The 19,727-nt window shown below is 40.0% G+C and overlaps 2 protein-coding genes across 6 annotated transcripts in view; one reads left to right on the top strand and one right to left on the bottom strand.

The window, feature by feature from the left end:
• Positions 1-11,951, top strand: part of LOC129721426 (MOG interacting and ectopic P-granules protein 1) — a 38,311-nt gene extending 26,360 nt beyond the window's left edge. For 2 of the 5 annotated variants that reach the window (XM_055673979.1, XM_055673980.1), the window contains exons 3-9: positions 695-3,181; positions 3,251-3,556; positions 3,788-3,847; positions 3,983-4,246; positions 4,317-4,496; positions 4,556-4,916; positions 10,637-11,951. In XM_055673979.1, coding sequence (XP_055529954.1) covers positions 770-3,181; positions 3,251-3,556; positions 3,788-3,847; positions 3,983-4,246; positions 4,317-4,496; positions 4,556-4,916; positions 10,637-10,641 — 3,588 coding nt within the window. In that variant the 5' untranslated portion in view covers positions 695-769 and the 3' untranslated portion in view covers positions 10,642-11,951. The remainder of the gene's footprint in view (positions 1-694; positions 3,182-3,250; positions 3,557-3,787; positions 3,848-3,982; positions 4,247-4,316; positions 4,497-4,555; positions 4,917-10,636) is intronic. The other 3 variants (XM_055673982.1, XM_055673983.1, XM_055673981.1) reach the window with 3 other exon arrangements.
• A 179-nt stretch (positions 11,952-12,130) lies between these two features.
• On the bottom strand, positions 12,131-18,630 carry LOC129721428 (uncharacterized). The gene is made up of 3 exons (XM_055673984.1): positions 18,240-18,630; positions 12,706-12,786; positions 12,131-12,631 (listed from the first exon to the last, which is right to left on the bottom strand). The coding sequence occupies exons 1-3, from the start codon at positions 18,440-18,442 to the stop codon at positions 12,253-12,255; spliced, it is 663 nt and encodes a 220-aa protein (XP_055529959.1). The 5' UTR covers positions 18,443-18,630; the 3' UTR covers positions 12,131-12,252.
• Between the last annotated feature and the right edge of the window lie 1,097 nt (positions 18,631-19,727).

Genomic DNA, 19,727 nt, shown 5'->3' with positions numbered 1-19,727 from the left:
AGAAATATTTATATGGTGGTTTGACACCCCTTCTTTCTCTGGAAGGGAGGGGTCCCACACAAATGAAAGATAAATTCCTCGAAAATTACTCAAGTAAATGGAACCAAATTTGGCACGTAGATGTTTTTGGGAGCAAGAATTATTTATATGGTGGTTGAACATCCTTTTCTGGAAGAGAGGGGTCTCAAACAAATGAAACAAATATTTCTATATAACTCGAGAACTTATCAAGCAAAAGGAACCAAATTTGACATAAGAAAGTTCTCTCTTCTCCAAATGGAGGGGCTTCCATATAAAAGGAACATCTGAATTCCTACATAACTTTAGAACCAAGGCAAATGGAACCAAATTTGGAATTTGGGGGTTTTAAAGTACAAGAAAAGTTTCTATGATGATTTGACCCCCCTCCCCCTCCCACTACTCTGGAAGGGGTTAGTAGGTTTCACAGAAACACTTGTTTCAACCAATTTTTCTGGAAAACAGCTTGAAATTATTTTAAAAAATTTGTGCAGATTTGCATAAAATTTTCACAGATCCCTTCAAACGGAAATCTATTTCTGACATATATATTTAATATATACTAAATAAACCAATTTAAAATAGTATCGATATTTTGCATTCTAATTGCGTAACATAAAATTCTAATACCAGGAATAAAATCTAATTTACCCTTTCTTTCTCCTTACCGTTCCAGAGCCCACTTTGAGAGGTCGTTAAGCGCCACCCGCAAGTCTCTACCGCGTTCACCGTGGCGTCGTCTGTCGAGGAAATGGGTGAAGTTGGTATGGCCACCAACGAACATCCCATATCCGACGAAGTCAAGGAGAATGGCGAAATCAACGGCAACAGTGACAAGCTGGAACTGAAGGCAGTACAGCCAACAGGAGGTGACATTCCCAAAAAAGTTGCCACCCCGGCAGCGGAAGCACCCAAAGAGCGGGAGAACAAAACCAAAGCGGCTGCCGCCCCCAGCGAGGGCAGCGAGGTGGATGAGAACTCACAGACATCACGACCCATAAGTAGTAACGGCCAGTTGGAGGGGGACGAAGACGATACTTCACAGGACGCAGAAACGGAAGAAAGTCGACCGGAAACTATGCCGATTGACAGTGAAAATCAGGATACCGTGGAGTCCATGGAAGTCGATGGAGAGGAAACAGTTAGTGGGAGGAAGTCTCATAATTCTGTTCAAGACGGAAGCAAAGATCCTCTAGAGGATGAGGTTAGCGCAGAAAGATCCTTAGGACAAAAATCTAAGGTTTCTGCCGAGTCGATGGATGTTGGCGCTCCTACTAATGGTCATAGTATGATGAGTGACAACAAAAATGATGACAGTGAAATGATCGATGACGATAGTGACAAACCGGTCAGTATTAATTCGGATTCTGAAAACGAAGATGATCGGCGAGAACCAATCAAAGCAACGGTTCCAGATAGTTTGGATTGTAATTCAAAATCAAACGACACAGTGTCAATGTCTAGCAAGTCCAATGGGGACAGCTCCAAGCAGCACAACGGTGACTGTGATAATGACGTGACGATTCTTAGCGATAAGGAGGAAGATTGCGTTGTGATTGATGATGAAGATGGTGATACGAACGCTAGCAGCACGCCTAGTCAAAAGAGACCAGAAGTTGACGAGATTTCCCCGAGGAGAAGCTCTAGGGCGAGAAAAAGCATGCTGTCGCAGGATATTTCCACTATCGATGATGATGATGACATCGAGGAAATAATCGATGATCCTCTCAACATTGCTGCGGCTAAAAAACCTCGATTATCGATAAATCAATCGTTGCAGCAAAATTCATTTAAAGGGCAGTTACCGGGTACTCCAATACCACAGAAATCATTACTACCCAATACCCAGAACAGTGCCACAAAAGAGCCGACTCTGGTGATAATCGACACAAATTCACTAATGAATAGATCCAATTCTGTAATACCGAAGTCTGTCAATAGTTCATACTCATCTCTACCTACTGGCCTGTCTCCAAATAGTTCTTTTAACTCACCTCGCAGCGTTTTAAACCCGGTAGCTGCCGTAGCTTCGAATCTAATCTCGAAAACTAACCCACCACCGCTAGCTCCCGTTACTCCATTGCTGCCAGCGCTAACGGACGATATGTTTGTTTTGGAAGCACCCTCTTTCATCGTGCCGTACATCTACGAGAAACCCCCGCAGGAAAACCTCCGACTAATTGTTAATGAACTGGAGGCAAAAATTAAGGAAATACGCAAAAAACTAGAAGAAACTAACAAGGAAGAGGAAAATAGCAGTAAAGTGGAGGATGAAATCAGTCAAGATTCGGAGAAATCAGAGAAAAAATCGTCCACTTCTGCTGAACCTGAATCCGAGCAGGATAAAAAGAAAAAATCCAAGCGAAAACGAACTGATGAGGATGAGGAATGGGACGAGTTGGACACTTCCACAGATGAGGAAGCCTCTGACGAGGAGCAAAAAACTAAAGTTCTCATCAAAGAAGTTCAATCCGATATAGAAATGATCAAGGAGCACATAATAACACCCGCTTCAAAGGAGGAGCTAACCTCAACCGGCACTAGTACTCCAACTGATACAAAAAAATCTGAAAATTATTTCGAAAACCCGCTAGGAAAGTTTTTTATGAACATTGGCATAAATCTAGTACAGGAACATGTGCAGACCGATTTGCTGCGACAGCATAAAAAGAAACGTGACCGCGAAGGAAAACCATCGGTCAGCACTCAGATGGCTATCAATTCTCTTATGAAAAACTTAGAATTAAGCAAGGAGAACAACAAGCCCTTCAAATACGACATGAAACGGTGTGAGTACTGTTCGTTCAAATCAGAGTCAGCTCTTGCGATGGCGCACCACTACGAAACGCCGCACATGCGCAACTACGTGTACAAGTGCAACTTCTGTTCGTATGAAACTCGCCCGCCGCATGACATCCTGTATCACATGGAAGCAATTCACAACATCAAGGGTCGACTGGAAAAGGCAGCTATGTACCATGCGTGCCCCAACTGTCCTTTCGAGGATAACGGCAAGTCTAAATTGGCCAGGCATGCCATTGCATGTGCGAAAAAATTCCGACCGGAGGTTAACCTGAATCCACCAATTGACTGGGAACCACCGGCGAAAATACCGCGCATCAAACCCAAGCACGGCTTAGTGGGAACGGCAACGGCCTACCAAGTAAGTACAACCGAGCTTATCAACCGGTTTTGTTTGTAGGTACTGCTCAACATTTTACTGAATTTGTAGGCAATGACCGCACAACAACAGAAGAACTTAGCCCTGGCTAGTCAACGATTACAGGCCGTCAACAGCATCGCCCCGGTCAACATCAACAACATGAATGCAGCAGCTCAAGCAGCAGCACTGCAACGAGCTCGAACCACTGGACGCCCGCAGTCTATTTCTCCAGCAGCGCCTACGAATCTTCTGCGAACTGGCGTTCCCGGCAGTGTAGGCAATCTAAGAACGTCGATGTCACCCGGAATGGTAATACCCAACAACTTTCAGCTCTCAGCAGCGGCAATCGCCGCTGCCGCTAATAAGATTTTGCCGGTAATGTCCGAGTATATTTTGTCTTGTTTTAATTTGGTTTGTTGTTGGGCTCCGTTTATTAACATAAAGCTTTATAGTTGGTTTTCCCTTTGTTTTCAAGACTTTTATAACAAGGATTTTTACGGTGATTTTTTTTTGTATCGTTTGTATAAACTTTTATTCTATTATGTTGTTTTCTTTCGTTTATTTCTACCTATGCACCAAACGAAACACTCTGCACTAAAAAAAAAGAACCAAAACGCCGCTGGACGATCTCTTCTAGCGAACACTAATGCGTCGGTAACGATTCAGGTTCGTTCTTCACTAGACAATAGAAGCTTTTAGGATCTAAAACGAATGTACAATAATGAAACAGCAATAACGCTCCTTTTGTTTCAAATGTATACTCTAAGATTACTAAATCGAATTTTGTTTCTTGCGATACAGAACTCTATGGGTATGAAGCCAGGTATGAAACCCTCCCAACAACCCAGCATTTCCATCACACCCCTGCCACGACAAACCAATGCCACCAACATGGCTGTTGCGGGTGCCCTGTCAAAACTTCAAGCGGCCGGAACATCTGCGATAAAGCCAGGGCAGAGCCCAGTTGGTGCCAAGACGGCGTTCGTTGTGTGTGAAATATGCGATGGCTACATAAAAGATCTGGATCAGCTGCGCAATCACATGCAATGGATACATAAAGTCAAGGTTGGTAACTTTGAAATTTGTTAATATGTTTTTAACTAATCCAATTAACAAAATTTTATCAACTACACAGATTCACCCCAAAATGATTTACAACCGCCCCCCGCTGAATTGTCAAAAATGTCAGTACCGTTTCTTCACGGATCAAGGTCTAGAACGGCATTTACTTGGCTCTCATGGTCTTGTAACAAGCTCAATGCAAGAAGCCGCAAACAAGGGAAAAGATGCCGGACGCTGTCCAGTTTGTGGACGGGTAATTTTGTTGATAGGAACTGCTGACCAGAAATCTGACCGCATTACTCTTCTTTCTAGGTATACCAGTGGAAACTTCTGAACCACGTATCCCGGGATCACAACATGACATTAAAACCGGCCCATCTGTCGTACAAGTGTACGGTGTGTACGGCCACATTCGGCATGTACAAACAATTCGAGAGTCATGTTTATTCCGCGCACAGTACAGTCGCGAAAAAGGCTTTGGACAACAAGAAACCCGCAACAGCTGGAGCGGGTGGCAGCACCGCCGGACTTTTACCCTCACGCGGCTCCACCGGAGGAACTGATTCGCTGCTCAAACCCTTGAAGATTAACGACGAAATTACGATTATACCGCAACCGACGAGTAACAAGGGTGTCGCACCAAAAACAATTGAAATCGAAAGTCATGTTATAGGTAAGTGAGAAACTAGTCCGCTGTATTATTAATTGGGATTGTGAGGCGCCTACATGGATTGTGCGGTGCATTTATTGACTTTATAAACATGTTTTAAGTATTGATTGAAACTTTTCAGAGGTTTAACTGAAGACCGTCTAAAGGTGGCACTGGGCACTAGAGGGTTAATTGCTACGAATTTTTGACAGAGCATTCCTATGCCGATTAAACTCACTGTTTTTTTTGCGTTTTATCTATTTTTCCTGATTTTTTTCTCTCTTCAGTTTGTTGGTTCAATTAATTTCAAGTTATGCAGAAACTTCTGTTTTTAAGTAGAAGTCTCAGGAAGTTCGGCTACATAGAGATCAGGGATGCCACATGTACAGATTAATCTGTATTTTACAGATTTTTGGCCGAAAAAACGGTACAGAATCTGTATATACAGATATACAGATTTTCGTCGAAAAGTACAGATTTACAGATTTTTCGTAATTGACAACCATTTTCAAAAACAATCCATTTTTTTTTCATTAAATATTGAGCAAATTGAACATATTTTCAACTCCTCACACGTTTTAAGCTAAAAATTTGGTTTATGTACCATAAAAACTTAAAAAATAAAAATAGTTCTTTGTGTTTAAACAACACAGATTTTTTTTACAGATATTTTTGTTCCAGATACAGATGTTCAGATTTTTCCAAGGGAAAACACAGATTTAAATGTGGCAACCCTGATAGGGATGTGAAAAGAAAATCTAAAACCGAAAAAAGTGAAAAATATGTCCAATTTCAAATACTAATAAATCGGTTAGTATTCGATGGATTTCCTTCGTTCTTGCAGCAATAGATTGGAAAATCTTCAAAGGGGCCATCCACATACCACGTGGACAGATTATTAACGATTATTACCCCCCCCCTCCCCCGTGGACAAATGCCCATATAAATTCTTTTTTTTTTTTGTAAGGACCGTGGACATTCCACAACCCCCCCCCCCCCGCCCAACCTGTTCATGTGGTATGTGGATGGCCCCTAAGATTCTTCCCAAAAGAAGATAATTGTAATTTTATTATTCACACTATTGTACTATTGAATATAGTCAAGCCTTGTCAAAACGAAAAATTCGACCTCTGATTGGTCGTTATATGATTGCTTCCCAAGCACGGTTGACAGAATCATATACCTTGCAATTTAAAACATGCTATTTGGCCTATATAAGAGCCTGTTTCAGCCGAAGCCGCTCATCAATTCTTCGTCTCACACTTGGTGTGTACAGACGTGTTTGTTACAAAAACTGAAAGTTTTAGTTTACCTATCGCATTCGTTTATTTTATCTATCGCATTCGTTATACAACAGTACGTTGTCGGGTCCCAACGAAATGGGAAAAACGGGTTCCAGTAAGGAGCAAAGCAACAAGCGTCCGCGTGATACTGCTGAAAAGGATGATGGAATCGCCAAGAAGCGGTATGTTGAAAACCATCTTGATGCGAACATCACTTTGAACAGCACTGGAGACATCGATCGTACTCTACAGTCCATGATAGACGTCATCCAGGAAGCAGAGTGCCGCTACATCCCATCTGTTCCAGTGACACGTAAGTTTGCGCAAATCGACGATAACACTAAGCGCATAATTTCCTTGCGAAACTCGCTGAGAATATCAACGCACCCGCAACCCTAGGCACCGATTCTACGCTAGACAGCTGACAAAAATCGTTCAAGAACGTCTGGAGAAAGTGAAAAACAGACAGTTTGCGACCGAATTACGTAATTTGCCCAACTTGCCGTTAATAGTGAATAGTGAAACTCTGCTAACTTCCAGCGAAAAGGTTGGTGCTATCTCTCAGCATGGATATTGATATTGTGAGTGAAATCGAACCAGCTGTCAGTGAATCGATAGTTATTCTGGCGCGCACACCGAATATCTTACCACCTGATCAGCGGATAACAGTGGACGAGGTACAGAACAACATCAAATTCTCTCGGAACATGAAGGCTCCCGGATTCGACGGAGTGTTCAACCTTGTGCTCAAAAACCTTGGACCAACAGCCTTGTCTGTGGTGGAAAAAGTGTTCGCCCGATGCCTTGAATTGGCGTACTTTCCAGCAAAGTGGAAACTGGCGAAAGTGATTCCCATTTTAAAACCAGGAAAGGATCCCACATGCCCCAAAAGCTACCGTCCCATCAGTCTGCTTTCTGCCCTCAGCAAGGTATTCGAACGATGCATCTACAGCCGTATTCTGTGCAACGCAGAAGTGAACAACATATTCCTGGACGAGCAGTTCGATTTTCGCAGAGGCCATTCAACAACATATCAACTGCAGAGAACGAACGAATCAATCGGAACAAGGAGCTATCTAAAACAACTGCCATGGCCTGCCTGGACATAGAAAAAGCATTCGACAACGTGTTGAACGACGGGCTTATCTACAAGCTACAGCGCTACAATTATCCCGTTTATCTAGTGAAAATTGTGCAAAACTATCTTACGCTGCGCAAATCTCAGGTCTGTGTGCTGTGTGGCCTGTCTGACCAATACGACGTAGGAGCTGGTGTTCCACAGGGCAGCATCCTTGGTCCTGTTCTGTACAACTTATTTACATCAGATATTCCTGAACTACCCAATGGAGGCATCCTGTCGCTGTTTGCTGATGATACCGCCATTATGTACGAGGGCAGACAAATCAACCAAATAGTTAAAAAGCTGCAAACTGGGCTTAACGTCTTTGTGAATTACCTCACCTCATGGAAAATTTATGTGAATGCAGCAAAAACTCAGACAATAGTCTTTCCTCATCGGAATAGTCAACGTTTGGTGCCGACTACAAAGATTCGGTTGAACAATGTGTATATTCCCTGGTCGTCAAATGTTCGCTACCTTGATTTGACCTATGATCATAAGCTACTTTATCGCCCCCACATTGAACAAACAGTAACGAAAAGTTTAGTGCTAATGAAGAAGTTGTACCCGCTAATCAACCGAAAATCGAAATTATCCGTCGTGAATAAATTGACGGTATACAAACAGGTCATCCTGCCGATGCTCCTATACGCCTCGTCGGTCTGGAGAACCTGCGCGAGAACCCACCTGCAGAAGATTCAACGGATCCAGAACAAGTTCCTGAAAATGATCTTGAACGTGCCCTTCGGAATCCGAACATCAGAAGTGCATCAAATAGCTGGTATCGATATGACCGAAAACATAATCTCTGTACACGCTGAAAACACTAAAAACAATGCACTTAACTCTAGTGCGGTGCTCATTCGTGAGCTTTATTTATAAGTAGCTAGGTATATTTATTTGATAATTAAAACTCTAATGCCGAGCATTAAAATGTAAATCATGTACGTAGAAAAGGAAAAAGTAGTAACACTTATAGTACATTAAAAACATCAGAGTTGAAAAGTTGATAAAATTGAATCTCTCACAATGTTCAAAAAACAAATGTATAATGAAAATACCATAAGAAAAATAAAGAATATTGAATCCAAAAAAAAAAAATCCGAAGCCGCTCATAATAGTTCTAGACAGCGACAACAGCAGTCGTCCTCCCTTAGCAGCAGCACTAGCAGTGCAGTGGATACTAGCGATGTCGGAAAGCGTAGCAATGGATAGCGCACTAGTTGCAGCGGATTCCAGCAACGATAGCAGCTGGGCCAGCTGATACAGGGACAGTGGATACCAATGGCAGCGTAAAGCGGCCACAACTGTGGTATGGCTATGGATAGCGAACTAGTTGCAGGGGATCTCAGCATCGATAGCGGCTGATGCAGTGAGGCACTTTTTTTCTCTCTGTGTGGACTCATCACTGCGACCAGAGACATTTTGATCTTTTGTGATATTGCCCAGGTGTTTTCTGTATTCCGCACTTCAGATTATTGGCAGTATCACTATTGAAGTGAATGATACGCTTTATTTTATATCCGTGCTTGTGTGTGAGAGTTTACCCTTTCATTTCAAGCTTACTGCTCTACTATACCGAGCCTCTTTTCTATCCTACCAATATCGCCAAATTACAATTCCCTGAACTGAGGCTACACCTAACGCTCCTCTCTGGCCAGGTTCATTCTAAGAGGGACTTATTATGTCAAGAGGAGGGAGTCTTATCGAAACCTCGTTCCTCGTGCCAATATCGCCAATTACCATTCCCTGTAGAGGGTAAATATTTCTGAAATCAGTTTTTATTATAAGCAGGACTTATTTTGTCAAGAGGAAGGAGTCTTATCGAACCTCGTTCCTCCTACCAACACCGCGTCACAATCACAATTCCCTGAAGAGGTACTCAATACTTCACCTCTGGTCAGGTTTATTATAAGTAGGACTTATATTTTTGTCAAGAGGAAGGAGTCTTATCGAAACTTCGTTCCTCCAGCCAAGATCGCGTCATAATTACAATTCTCTGAAGAGAACTATTATACGTTACTCAGAACAGTTTTATTATAAGAGGGACTTTTTTGTTTCGATGAAAGTCAGCAAGGGTACCATAGAATTCAGCTTGAAGGAAGGGTATGTAGTAGAGAGCCTGAGAATGAACCCATATTAAAGTCCTTTGACAACCAAATGGCCTGATTCTACTAAGATTCGAAACCACGACCACTCGCTTATCAAAGCGGACTCTGTAACCTTGCGGCTACGGAGCTCTCTCAGTGAGGCACTTTAGTGAAATGCAGTCTCTGTCTCTGTGTCTCACTGTTTATTTTATCACAAGGAATATTTTATTCACACTGTCAGTGATAACGCAAAGATGTGATCGGCATCTTATCCGATACTAAAATGAACAACAAATTGTCCTTTTCAGGATGTAATAAAAACTTGATTGAAGAGATTTTCTAATGAGTTAATTCACATTTTTAAATTTGTAAAAGTTATAAATTTTACTTCATCTCCGTGTCTCAAAACGTACTTATTTATTTTTTCCTTCAGTCATGAGCACATCCGAAAAAATTTCATCTCAAAATTTAAAAATTGTCAAGCCCCAACCATGACAAGCAACTTACTATATTATTGAAAATGGTCAATCCTTGTTGAAGCGCAAAATTCGATTGATCTGATTAGTTAACGTTTATTTACTAGAAAAAATGACTGACACGCAAGCAGCCGGGTTATCTTTCTTGTAAAAGTATTCTACTTCAACCTTGCGGTCGTGGCTTTGCACACAACCCTCTTGTTATTTGTGTTTCATATAGACATGGATTGTACGGAGTTGTATAATTTTTTTATGGGAGCCAGCATTTTCAGGGGAGGAAGACATGTCATAGATACATTTCTTAAGCCTACCCAGAAATTCTTAATAATCATAAATTTTTGGAACGACACATTTGCATTAGACAGTGATAATTCTTATTTGCTGCATGTTTTAGGAAGGAAACGCAAGCTGTTGCTAGAAGATGTCGAAAGTGATGTCACAACGTTTTCGGAGAAGCTAACTATTACTGAATATGTATGCCTATTTATGAACTGTTTATCGTCGATGAAACGTCATGCAGAAACTTGTTTTTTATTACGCACTTTTTGTTGCCTGTTTATCGTTCTTATCTCTATTCGCCGTTAAAGCGTTCCAAAATTTGGCGCCCACTTACGTTACTGCTAAGTGGGAACCCCACAAAGGGACAAGGTGTTAATTGTGCAACGAAAACAAAAAAATACATAGGAATGACTCATTTTATCATTAATAACGTATAACGCTTTGTAATAAAAAGTCCTGTATAAAATATAAACTTTTCTTCCTCTCTTCATTTCAGATTGAACGTAGCTTCCGGTTTTACCATTTCACAACTAGGGCAGTTTTTACTATACCAATTACCACTTTCTGATCGGATGTATTATATAAACGAAGCGATCGGCTAAACAAAATCTACAATATTAAGCAAGCTGAAAATAAAGCGTCAAGTTCGAGCTACTTTCTTTCCATGCTCTACTTCACCCACATCCCAATTCCGATCGTCGGTCTCCCTCCCCTCTCTTGATAAACGCATCCGGATTTTTCAGCGCTGTCCAGATCTTACCGGCTACCGAAAATTCAAGCTAATCCGCTTGGTCTGATCGAAAGAGGTTGAATCCAGCAGGAATCATTAGAGAGGAAATACGTAAACAAGTTCCTATTGATCAGATGCAGTCTGTTGTGACTGACTAAAATGAATTATTTTCGGTTCAACGTAGTTCAGCGTGAAGGCTGGTTGTTGATAAATCTACAGATATAAATTGCAGTATGTCCCTTCCACACAAACACCCACCATCCGCATTCAAATGTATCATAATAGCAACCATCATAATCCGACCATTTTGATTATCTTTGAGCAACGTGTACATTATTGAACTGCAAAAGAACACTGACAACCTAAGAAATGCTGAAACTAAGCACGCGTATTTTAGGTGATTTGTTTGAATCTAACCGAAAAAGTAAACAATTCAATGCACTGATGCTTTTGGCAAAATTCAGTTGGTCACGAATGTTTCAAAGAACAAACTCTACCTTCCTTTAAATGCATCATGGCCCAAGCAAGCACGGGCGGATTTTGTGTATAATTACCAGGATGGAACAATTGAAATAAAAAGTAACTCATTCATCAAATTACTAGCACATGGGCTAACATCCTTGTATTTTGTATATTTTTGAAACTGATTAATTTATTTGTTTTTAAGAGAACATAACTAATCTAAACTTTTAGAAGGTAATGATGAGTGCGCAGTTTTGGCGACTAAGCGTATAGTGAGTATACTTAAGTTAAACGATTTTTCTTATAGAGATATAACTATAGCGTAGTACCGAATATCTTATTGTATTGAGAATGGTATGTGCGTTGAAAAAAGCAAGCAAACATATTAGGTGCGTTAGAAATTACAGAATTTAAGGCAGTACACTAACCTCATCAGACCGTTCGTAAGCTAAAAAAAGTAAAAAAAAAAAACAAGCAGAACAAATCTTGCCGATAAAAGGCAAACAGAAAAAAGTTTATGTATAAGAATTGGGACATTATTTAGAAGGTACCGCAAAAAGAAGGTAAAACTCTTTATAGTCTAAATAAACAACTGATAATAAGAAAGGAGAAATAGTAACAGTCGAACATTATTCAATTGTGAAACCCAGTATATTGTCCATCCAAGCTCAGGGCTAAAAGCTTCCACGGTGGTATTGTCTTTATTGTTTCTATTATCGCATTGTTTAGCGCATCAGTATCGCTTCGCAAACCTTGGCTGTCATCAAGGGGAAAACAACACCTTATATTAAAAACATATTGTGGAAAAAATACCCTTACTCATGTATTTTCTATGGAGAAACGAGCAACAAAAAAATAAAATCACACTTTCATCCTAATTAGACACATAAACAGACGTCATTCTGCCTATGTCGCCCTATCTAATGCACTTGCGCCAGATGGCTTATGATTTCATCTAGCGAAGTCGGTATCAGCGGATGGCTGGCCGGCGATTTGATGGGCAGGTTTGCCAAATCGGCAACACTAACGAGTTGAGCCGTATCTTCCAGACTGCTGATGTTGTGCTTGGAAAGCTCAATGTACGAGGAATTGGTTTGTGTGATGTTGACGATCGTACCGGTAAACGGGAGTGTCTGCAGCACGTCACCCAGGTCCGAAACAGCACCCAAGTTCACGGGCGCAATGCCGGTCAGTACCTGGCCTTTGACGCTGGTCGCCACTGGTAGTGGGATATTACCCAGGTTGATGTGGGACTTGTTTGAAGATGAGCCGTAGAAGGTCAGGTCAACTTGTTCTTCACTGGAAGCAAAGCAAAAAAGGCCCATTGTTGAACGAAAGGTTATAGTTAAAGTTACTAGTTTAAACGAATTTACCTGCTAGGCTCGCTGTCAGTTTCATTGTCCGGCACGTTCACCAGGATGCCAACTTCGTACACAATCGCTTTTACGACGTATCTGGAAGAAATTATAGTAAAAAAAGTTGAATATGTGCTGAAGGTGGCTATTTAAAGTGTGGACAGCGCTTCCGGAAATCTTCAATAACGCTTACAATAAGGCAATTTCACCAAAATAGCGTGTTTTAATCTTTGGTAAGTGATTCCCTAGTTTTAAAATACGCAAGACGCAAAAGTGTTTTTTTTTTAATTTTGCACATGTTCCTAGCAGATGGAGTTCATGGATCTAACAATTTAAACGAAAATTTTAAGAATGTAGACCGTCAATTATGCCAGCAACATATGGATATCCTGGTTTACTCGGAAAATTTTATAACAAACGCCTTAAAGCTTCAAGAGACCAAACCCTGATGAAGAAAAAATCAGACGATACTCTCTGAAATATTGGAAATATTACTACAAAAAAGGGGAAAAATGGTCGAATCTGAACAAACAGCCCTCAGTGATTTGAATGTTGCTTCTGAAACTTTCAACGCATTCAGAGGTAAGTTTAACTTAAAATAACGTTTTAGTATTCCAATGTTTATCTGCTTTATTACAAAATGTAGCGTAAACACGGAAGCACTATTAACTTGGGCTTAATCGGGAAATTCAGGAGCGTTATCTCGTTGAAACATTGATCAGAAATTTGAGTTGATTTGCACGTGGATATCCGAGTGGTAAGAAAGGAGCGTAAGTAAAATTGAACACTATTCGATGATATGTATTTAGTTCACTTTCATTTTAACACAGACTACTCCTGCCAGTACATCTGATCCAAAAACGTCGGTAATTGACGGTTTGAAAAACGAACTACAACAGTCTGTCTTTGAGGCAAGGATTCCTCAAAAAGTCACAGAACCAGAGCTGCCTGACGAGATTCAGAGCAACTTGCCAAGTATGCTACTATTATAGTACGCATTTTTAAAAAAGAGAATAAGGTACTGAGAATATCACTCAATAAAAAGAGAATAACATTCATTTTAAACAGGATACATACTTACTACGTACAGAGCAAGGACAATCTTGGCGAAAAACTATATAGTCGCATCAACTATATGAAACAAAATCGACCGCAAGAGGATTAAGACAAGAACATCATTCGGCGACTGTCGAATTGAAAAAAATCCAACCACCGGAAATGACTGTAAGTAATCCTTGTAAATACATGAACCATACATCGTAGAGTTAAAATTAGTAGGTGTACATATAAGGAACGGTTCCTGGAAAAAGTGTCTCCGAATCTTAGTGCTGAACGCCTGAAGACCGGTAAACCTTGGAACCGCGTCAATGATGAACCTTCGATACCAGATATGTATTTCGTACAGGGAAATGACGCGTGTATTCGAGCATCAGACAGGTAAACAACTATTAGTTACTTCTAGGAACACGTGTGAACATAATTCTGGCTGATGAACAATTAATTTATATAACATTAAAAATTGATTTTTAATTCGATTATCACAAATTTTTCTGCATTATAGGGTTAGGTGGGGCAAGATGGGTCAACGTCGTTTTTGAGCATGAAATAACTTTTTTGTGATGACTAATTTTGTATGATGCGTAATGTATTTTTGACTATGTATCACGTGTTCATAGTCTAATTTGCATTTTGCATGTTTTGAATGAAAAAAATATTTTTTCTTGTGCGATTCCCACTTTTGAAAAAAAGGTGTTCTCTCGTCGTACGCTAAGAACGCGTGAAGGTGAAGTAAACCTTCATTGCAGAAGCAGCTTTGCTCATGATGTACTAAATAATACACTTTTTAGCATAAATAAATGTAAAATGAACATACATAGGGGGAATAGGGGCATAATGAGCACCCTAACTTGGTTGCTGATTTAAGCATGGAAAACGACAAAAATTTCAAGCTGTCTTCAGTGCAAAACTTGAATTAACTATCTATAATTAAAGGTACACTATTCACAAATTGAAAAGTTTATCGCATAATGGTGAAAAACACAAATTAGATTCATGCATCAAAAACTAACAATCAGTCGATGTGTGGGGCACATTGAGCACCCCACTGGGACATAATGAGCACCCACGGGGTATATTTACACACTCTTATAGAACATATCTTGAAACTGTATAGAAGTATAAATAATGGGCCAACAATTGTCGCGAGATGCCGTGATACTTGGCGGCTTGTTTCGTGAATGTCCCGTCGCGCCTTATGGTGGCCAATTCTGCCTGCAGTCCCCTTTTTCTGACTGATTCGGTCTCAAAGATTTTCTAAAATATGTTCGCACCATCACTGTAAACAAACACTGACCATGGTGCAAGGTGTGCTCATTTCACCCCACCTAAAGGTGACCATTTTGCCCCTATCGAGTTAGTTGAAGTTAACGTGAGATTTTAATACTAATTATAGCTTAAAATCCACACTTCAATGATGGTGAAATTTGGGGTACGACCCATACGTCATATTGATGTGTCTATATACTTAATTGAGACATTAAAACGACCGTAGAAGCTTATTTTGTAGTGCGCAATAATAATAATTTTTCCAACATCCGGGAACCAAATTGATTTTTTCAAATTATTTCCATATTTTAGACAGACAAATTACTTTTGTTCTACATAAAAAGATACTGTAGTAACTACGGAAGAGTTCCAAATACCACGTTGTATTAAAAACGCGTAGTTTCGCATAAAAGAGGGGTGCCCATTTCGCCCCGTGTGCTCATTATGCCCCTAATCCCCCTATCACGATCGTGGAATAAATTAATGATTAGGACAGCATGGATCACCAAAGGTGAGGCGATGATTCGCATTGATAGCTGATTTTTCATTGTTAAAGTTTCAGCTTTATGGCTAGACTTGACGCAAGCGGTGCTGTCATTCAGGAAAAAACTTCTGTTGCTTCAATGAGTCGACAGTAGAGAAGTTCTTCAAAATGCTGCAGAAAGTAATTGTAGAGAAAAATTTACCCGCTTCGGCAGTATAACATGGACGAGGTGACCCCATATTTTTGTTATCTATGAAGGGGAGGCATTTTTCTTGCTATCCGCAAAAAGTTTATTGACATTCAAACATAATTTTGTGCTGTCTAAGAGGGTGACCCATCTTAGATGACCGAACTTGCCCCGCTTTTTTGGCAGTGCCAAAAAATAACCTTTTTTAAAAATTCTGTAAGAGCGAACCAACACTTGATTTTTATTATTTTATAGCGTAACTTCATAGAATAGATATAACATCAAAATCTCTCTCGACCTCCTGTTCATTATAAACAGACTTCGCAGCCAACTGTTAAGTGTACAGGACAATTGCGGGGCTAGCGCTACAAATCCTACTGACACTAACAGTCTCTCCCGAGCCAAGACTCGAACCAACGACGACTGGCTTGTTAGGCCAGCATCGTACCTCGAGACCAGCTGGGAAAGTGTAAGGGCACGTGCTAAATATTCCGACTGATTGCTTACGTTACTATTCGAAGGTACAAACAACGGAATTCCCTACGTTTCCACGGGGGAAAAATCTCTAAATATAAATGATAAGTGGAACATTGATCCTCTCCAGGGAATTGTAAGTGGCGATATTAGCACGGGGAATGAAGTTTCAGTGAGACTCCTTCCTTTTGACATAGTAGGTCCTTCTTAGAATAAATCTGGAAAAAGATGAACGTTAGACGAAGTCTCTTTCTCGGCTCGGTATAGTTTAGCAGTAGTAAGCTTGAAGGGAATGATAAAACCTCACACACAAGCACACAATTCATCAGCGTGTCATTAGTGATACTGTTAATACAGGTCGGACTCGATAATATATAGTCTCCAATTTTTTTTTACTATATATCATCGAATTTTATATATAATCGAATCAGAGGAAAAAATGTTTTATATTTATTTTTCATAAATGATTTGTTGCTTTCGAATGCATAAGAATTTTATTTTTGATTCATCCCCCTAAAAGTCAGAAAACACATTTCTTATATAAAAAACATGTCTTGTAGTTTTTTTTTTTTTTTTTTTATTCTCGCTTATTTTCCGTCGGTCTGGTTCCGCCACTGTTGTGGCCAATCACCGACGCCCAGGGAGGCAACTCCACACCCAGGACCCTAACTCACGACCCGTTTATTAACGGACCGGCGCCAACGGCTTTACTTCCTCATGCGATGGAAGGCGTGATCCCAGAGATTTTTCGCCTCAGAAAATCTCCCGGTGTCGGCTAGGATTGAATCTAGACCAGTTGGGTTGGTTGTGAGTGGATCACGCCACCTCACAACCATCGACACCTATGTCGGCGGTGGGATTCGTTACCAACCACACTAGGCCCCCGCTCATGTCTTGTAGTTATTCCTTATGTAATTGCAGTCAAATGTAAAGAAAAATTATTTTAAAAAATTATAAAAGTATATGTAGATTTGTCAACTTGTTTGTATTGAATTTCTCAAATTTTTAGAAATTTTTTTTTTTTTTAATTTTTTTTTATTTTTTTATTTTTACTATGGTATTTTTATTTTTTTTTTATTTTTAAATTTTTTTAAACAAATTTCAAAATTATTTTTTCTTTAATTTTTTTTTTCTATATTTTCCTCTTTTTATCAAGTGCTACGTATTTTGTAGATATTTTCTTACGATATATTAGCTTTAGATAAGTCATATTTGTAATTCAAGAAATTTTTTTTTCTTGCTTCTATATATAATCGAGTCCAAAATTATATATAATCGAATCATATATAATCGAGTCAATATATAATGGAGTCTCTATATAATCGAGTCCGACCTGTACTAAATTGACTACTAAACTTGAAAATTGTTATAACGGTTACACAGAAAAATATGTTAACCGTTGTAGGAAATGATACTGTACTGATCATTCGGCTTCACGCACGACTTAAAGTCCCCACGATCGCTCAGAATATGGTCACTGAGAAACTGACGTCTAGTTTCATGAAATATGACTAAGAGAGGAATAAAACTTAAAAACCTTGGGTAGTCGGCCGTCACCAGTCATAATGTATCCACCCATTTTACTCAACGAAACATAACTGGCAAACAAATTATGTGTTTTTGTACGAAGGTGATCAAATAAACTAAGGCATTTCAAATTTGCATGGGACAATTAAAAATAAACAATTTTGGGTTGAAAATTTAACGAATAAAATCTTCCTTGAAAGTTTGAACCTTGATGATAGTAGTCAATGTAAACGCCAAAGTATAATGTTTTGCATTTTCAGTATTTACGCCAAAAATTGATTTTTTTTTTAAACGGATATATGATTACTTTTAGTCTAAGACGGCAAACGTGATTGTATTGTGGTCAATATCTTGTACCGTTTTTGAGCGATTGAGGAAAGTAACCCGCGTAAAAAGACCTAAGTGTAAAATTTATCACTGAATCAACTCTAAAAATAAGCGAATTCGTTATAAGACCCAATCCTCATATAAATTACTGACAACCTTTAACATGCGTATAATACTGCGCTGTCCACTGCCAAAGTACACATACATTGCACACAAGGGTATACTCACAGTTCCTGATGCGTTCCGTTCGTGGAGTTTGAGTTCAGTAAATCACTGTCTACTTCACTGGAGTTTTCTTCACTGTTTGAGTTGAAAAGCGAATTCAACGGCTGTGATGTGGCATCCTTATCGAAGGGCACTGGTATGCTGTGGAGTTGCAGGAAAAACGCGCATACTGCCACAGTTAGCACAATACCGAACCTTGCAGCCATTTCTTTCGCTGTATGTAATGCAAGTTTTGCGAACACTGAAACTGCTAAATGCTTAATTTTTTTTTTTCTAAGCAAACACTCGATTTCTTCTTTGAGATCACGTCCCGGCTGCCTGGATCGACTGGCTTTGTTGGAAGGATGCTAGGGTTACTGCCGATCTCGAAGCCCCGATACGAATGACCCGTGCTAAGCTTCCACTGAATGCTTTATATTCATTTGGCGAAATGTTTAGCACCCTATGGGTGCTGTCGTTGTCGTCTTCGCTGGTGATCGCCATCCGTGCTTATCGTAAATCGTAAATCTTAGATCGGGACTCGTTATTGTGACGGATTATTTTGAGGCAGTGTGTCAATAAATGACGATGTGCGATGTGATACGTGTGGAAGGAAATAATTAGGACTCAATTATAACTGATTGGAGCACCATACAGTGATGGAAACGAAACGAATATGATGCAATCGTCGTTTATTCATCATACGTGCACTTCACGAAGTGTACAGGCCGGGACTAAATTCGAATCCTCTCAACCCATAATGAAATGATGATAGGGTGCATAGGTTACTGGGAGAAAACAAACACATGACTAGACTACATCAGCTCTGAGAAGCGATTCGATCGTTGCGTTTGTCTCTCCATAGGCCGGTAGTTGCGGGAAGAAAGGATAGCAACCGGAGAAAATTATGTCGCCTGAACAGCAGCAGAGGTGTGGTGCGGTGAGAGGGAATGTGTGGGGGAAGGAACTACTTCGGCAGTGGTTGAGTTTAAGCGAGAGTAGGAGAACATACACTGTCATTTTCTTTCTTTTTCTGACAAAAAATCATATTCATGAGTCAAAAGAATAAGGATATAACAAGTTCTGATCGCTCTCTGTAACAGAGACGAATAACTTCATATACCGAGTTGTGCACATTGAGAACCACGTATTGTGGTGTACACTAATGAATAGAAATATATCGTAAAGAGGAAAGCAAAAAGAGTGCACCAGCACCGATACTTTGTTTTTCGCATACTGACGACGATGTCAACGCATCCTAGGCTTGTTTTATATGTATTCATTAATCGCTAGAGGTGATTTTATTCCTTCGCTGGCACCATATAGCCTATCGGTTTCAAATAGCAGCCAGAACATTGTGTCAGTCGAGCAATCATTACGGGACAAAATTTCTAATTGAATCAGAAGTGTCATTCCTGCTCGCGCTTCATTCATTGATAAAAGTAAGAATCAGGATGCTGGAAAGGTGGAGCTATTGGTACAAGCGCATTAGCAACAGCAATTCAGTTAGGT

This window comes from Wyeomyia smithii, chromosome 2 (genome assembly GCF_029784165.1).
Source record: "Wyeomyia smithii strain HCP4-BCI-WySm-NY-G18 chromosome 2, ASM2978416v1, whole genome shotgun sequence".
Taxonomy (NCBI): domain Eukaryota; kingdom Metazoa; phylum Arthropoda; class Insecta; order Diptera; family Culicidae; genus Wyeomyia; species Wyeomyia smithii.
Note: the sequence above shows the minus strand (reverse complement) of the source record. Positions and strands in the feature narration are given on the sequence as shown.

Excerpts from the sequence above, each read along its gene's own strand:
- LOC129721428 (XM_055673984.1), bottom strand. The coding sequence starts at position 18,442 with ATGGCTGCAAGGTTCGGTATTGTGCTAACTGTGGCAGTATGCGCGTTT. Across the intron at positions 12,787-18,239 it reads AACGGAACGCATCAGGAACT|ATACGTCGTAAAAGCGATTG; the intron begins GTGAGTATACCC and ends AATTTCTTCCAG. Across the intron at positions 12,632-12,705 it reads ACTGACAGCGAGCCTAGCAG|TGAAGAACAAGTTGACCTGA; the intron begins GTAAATTCGTTT and ends CTTTGCTTCCAG.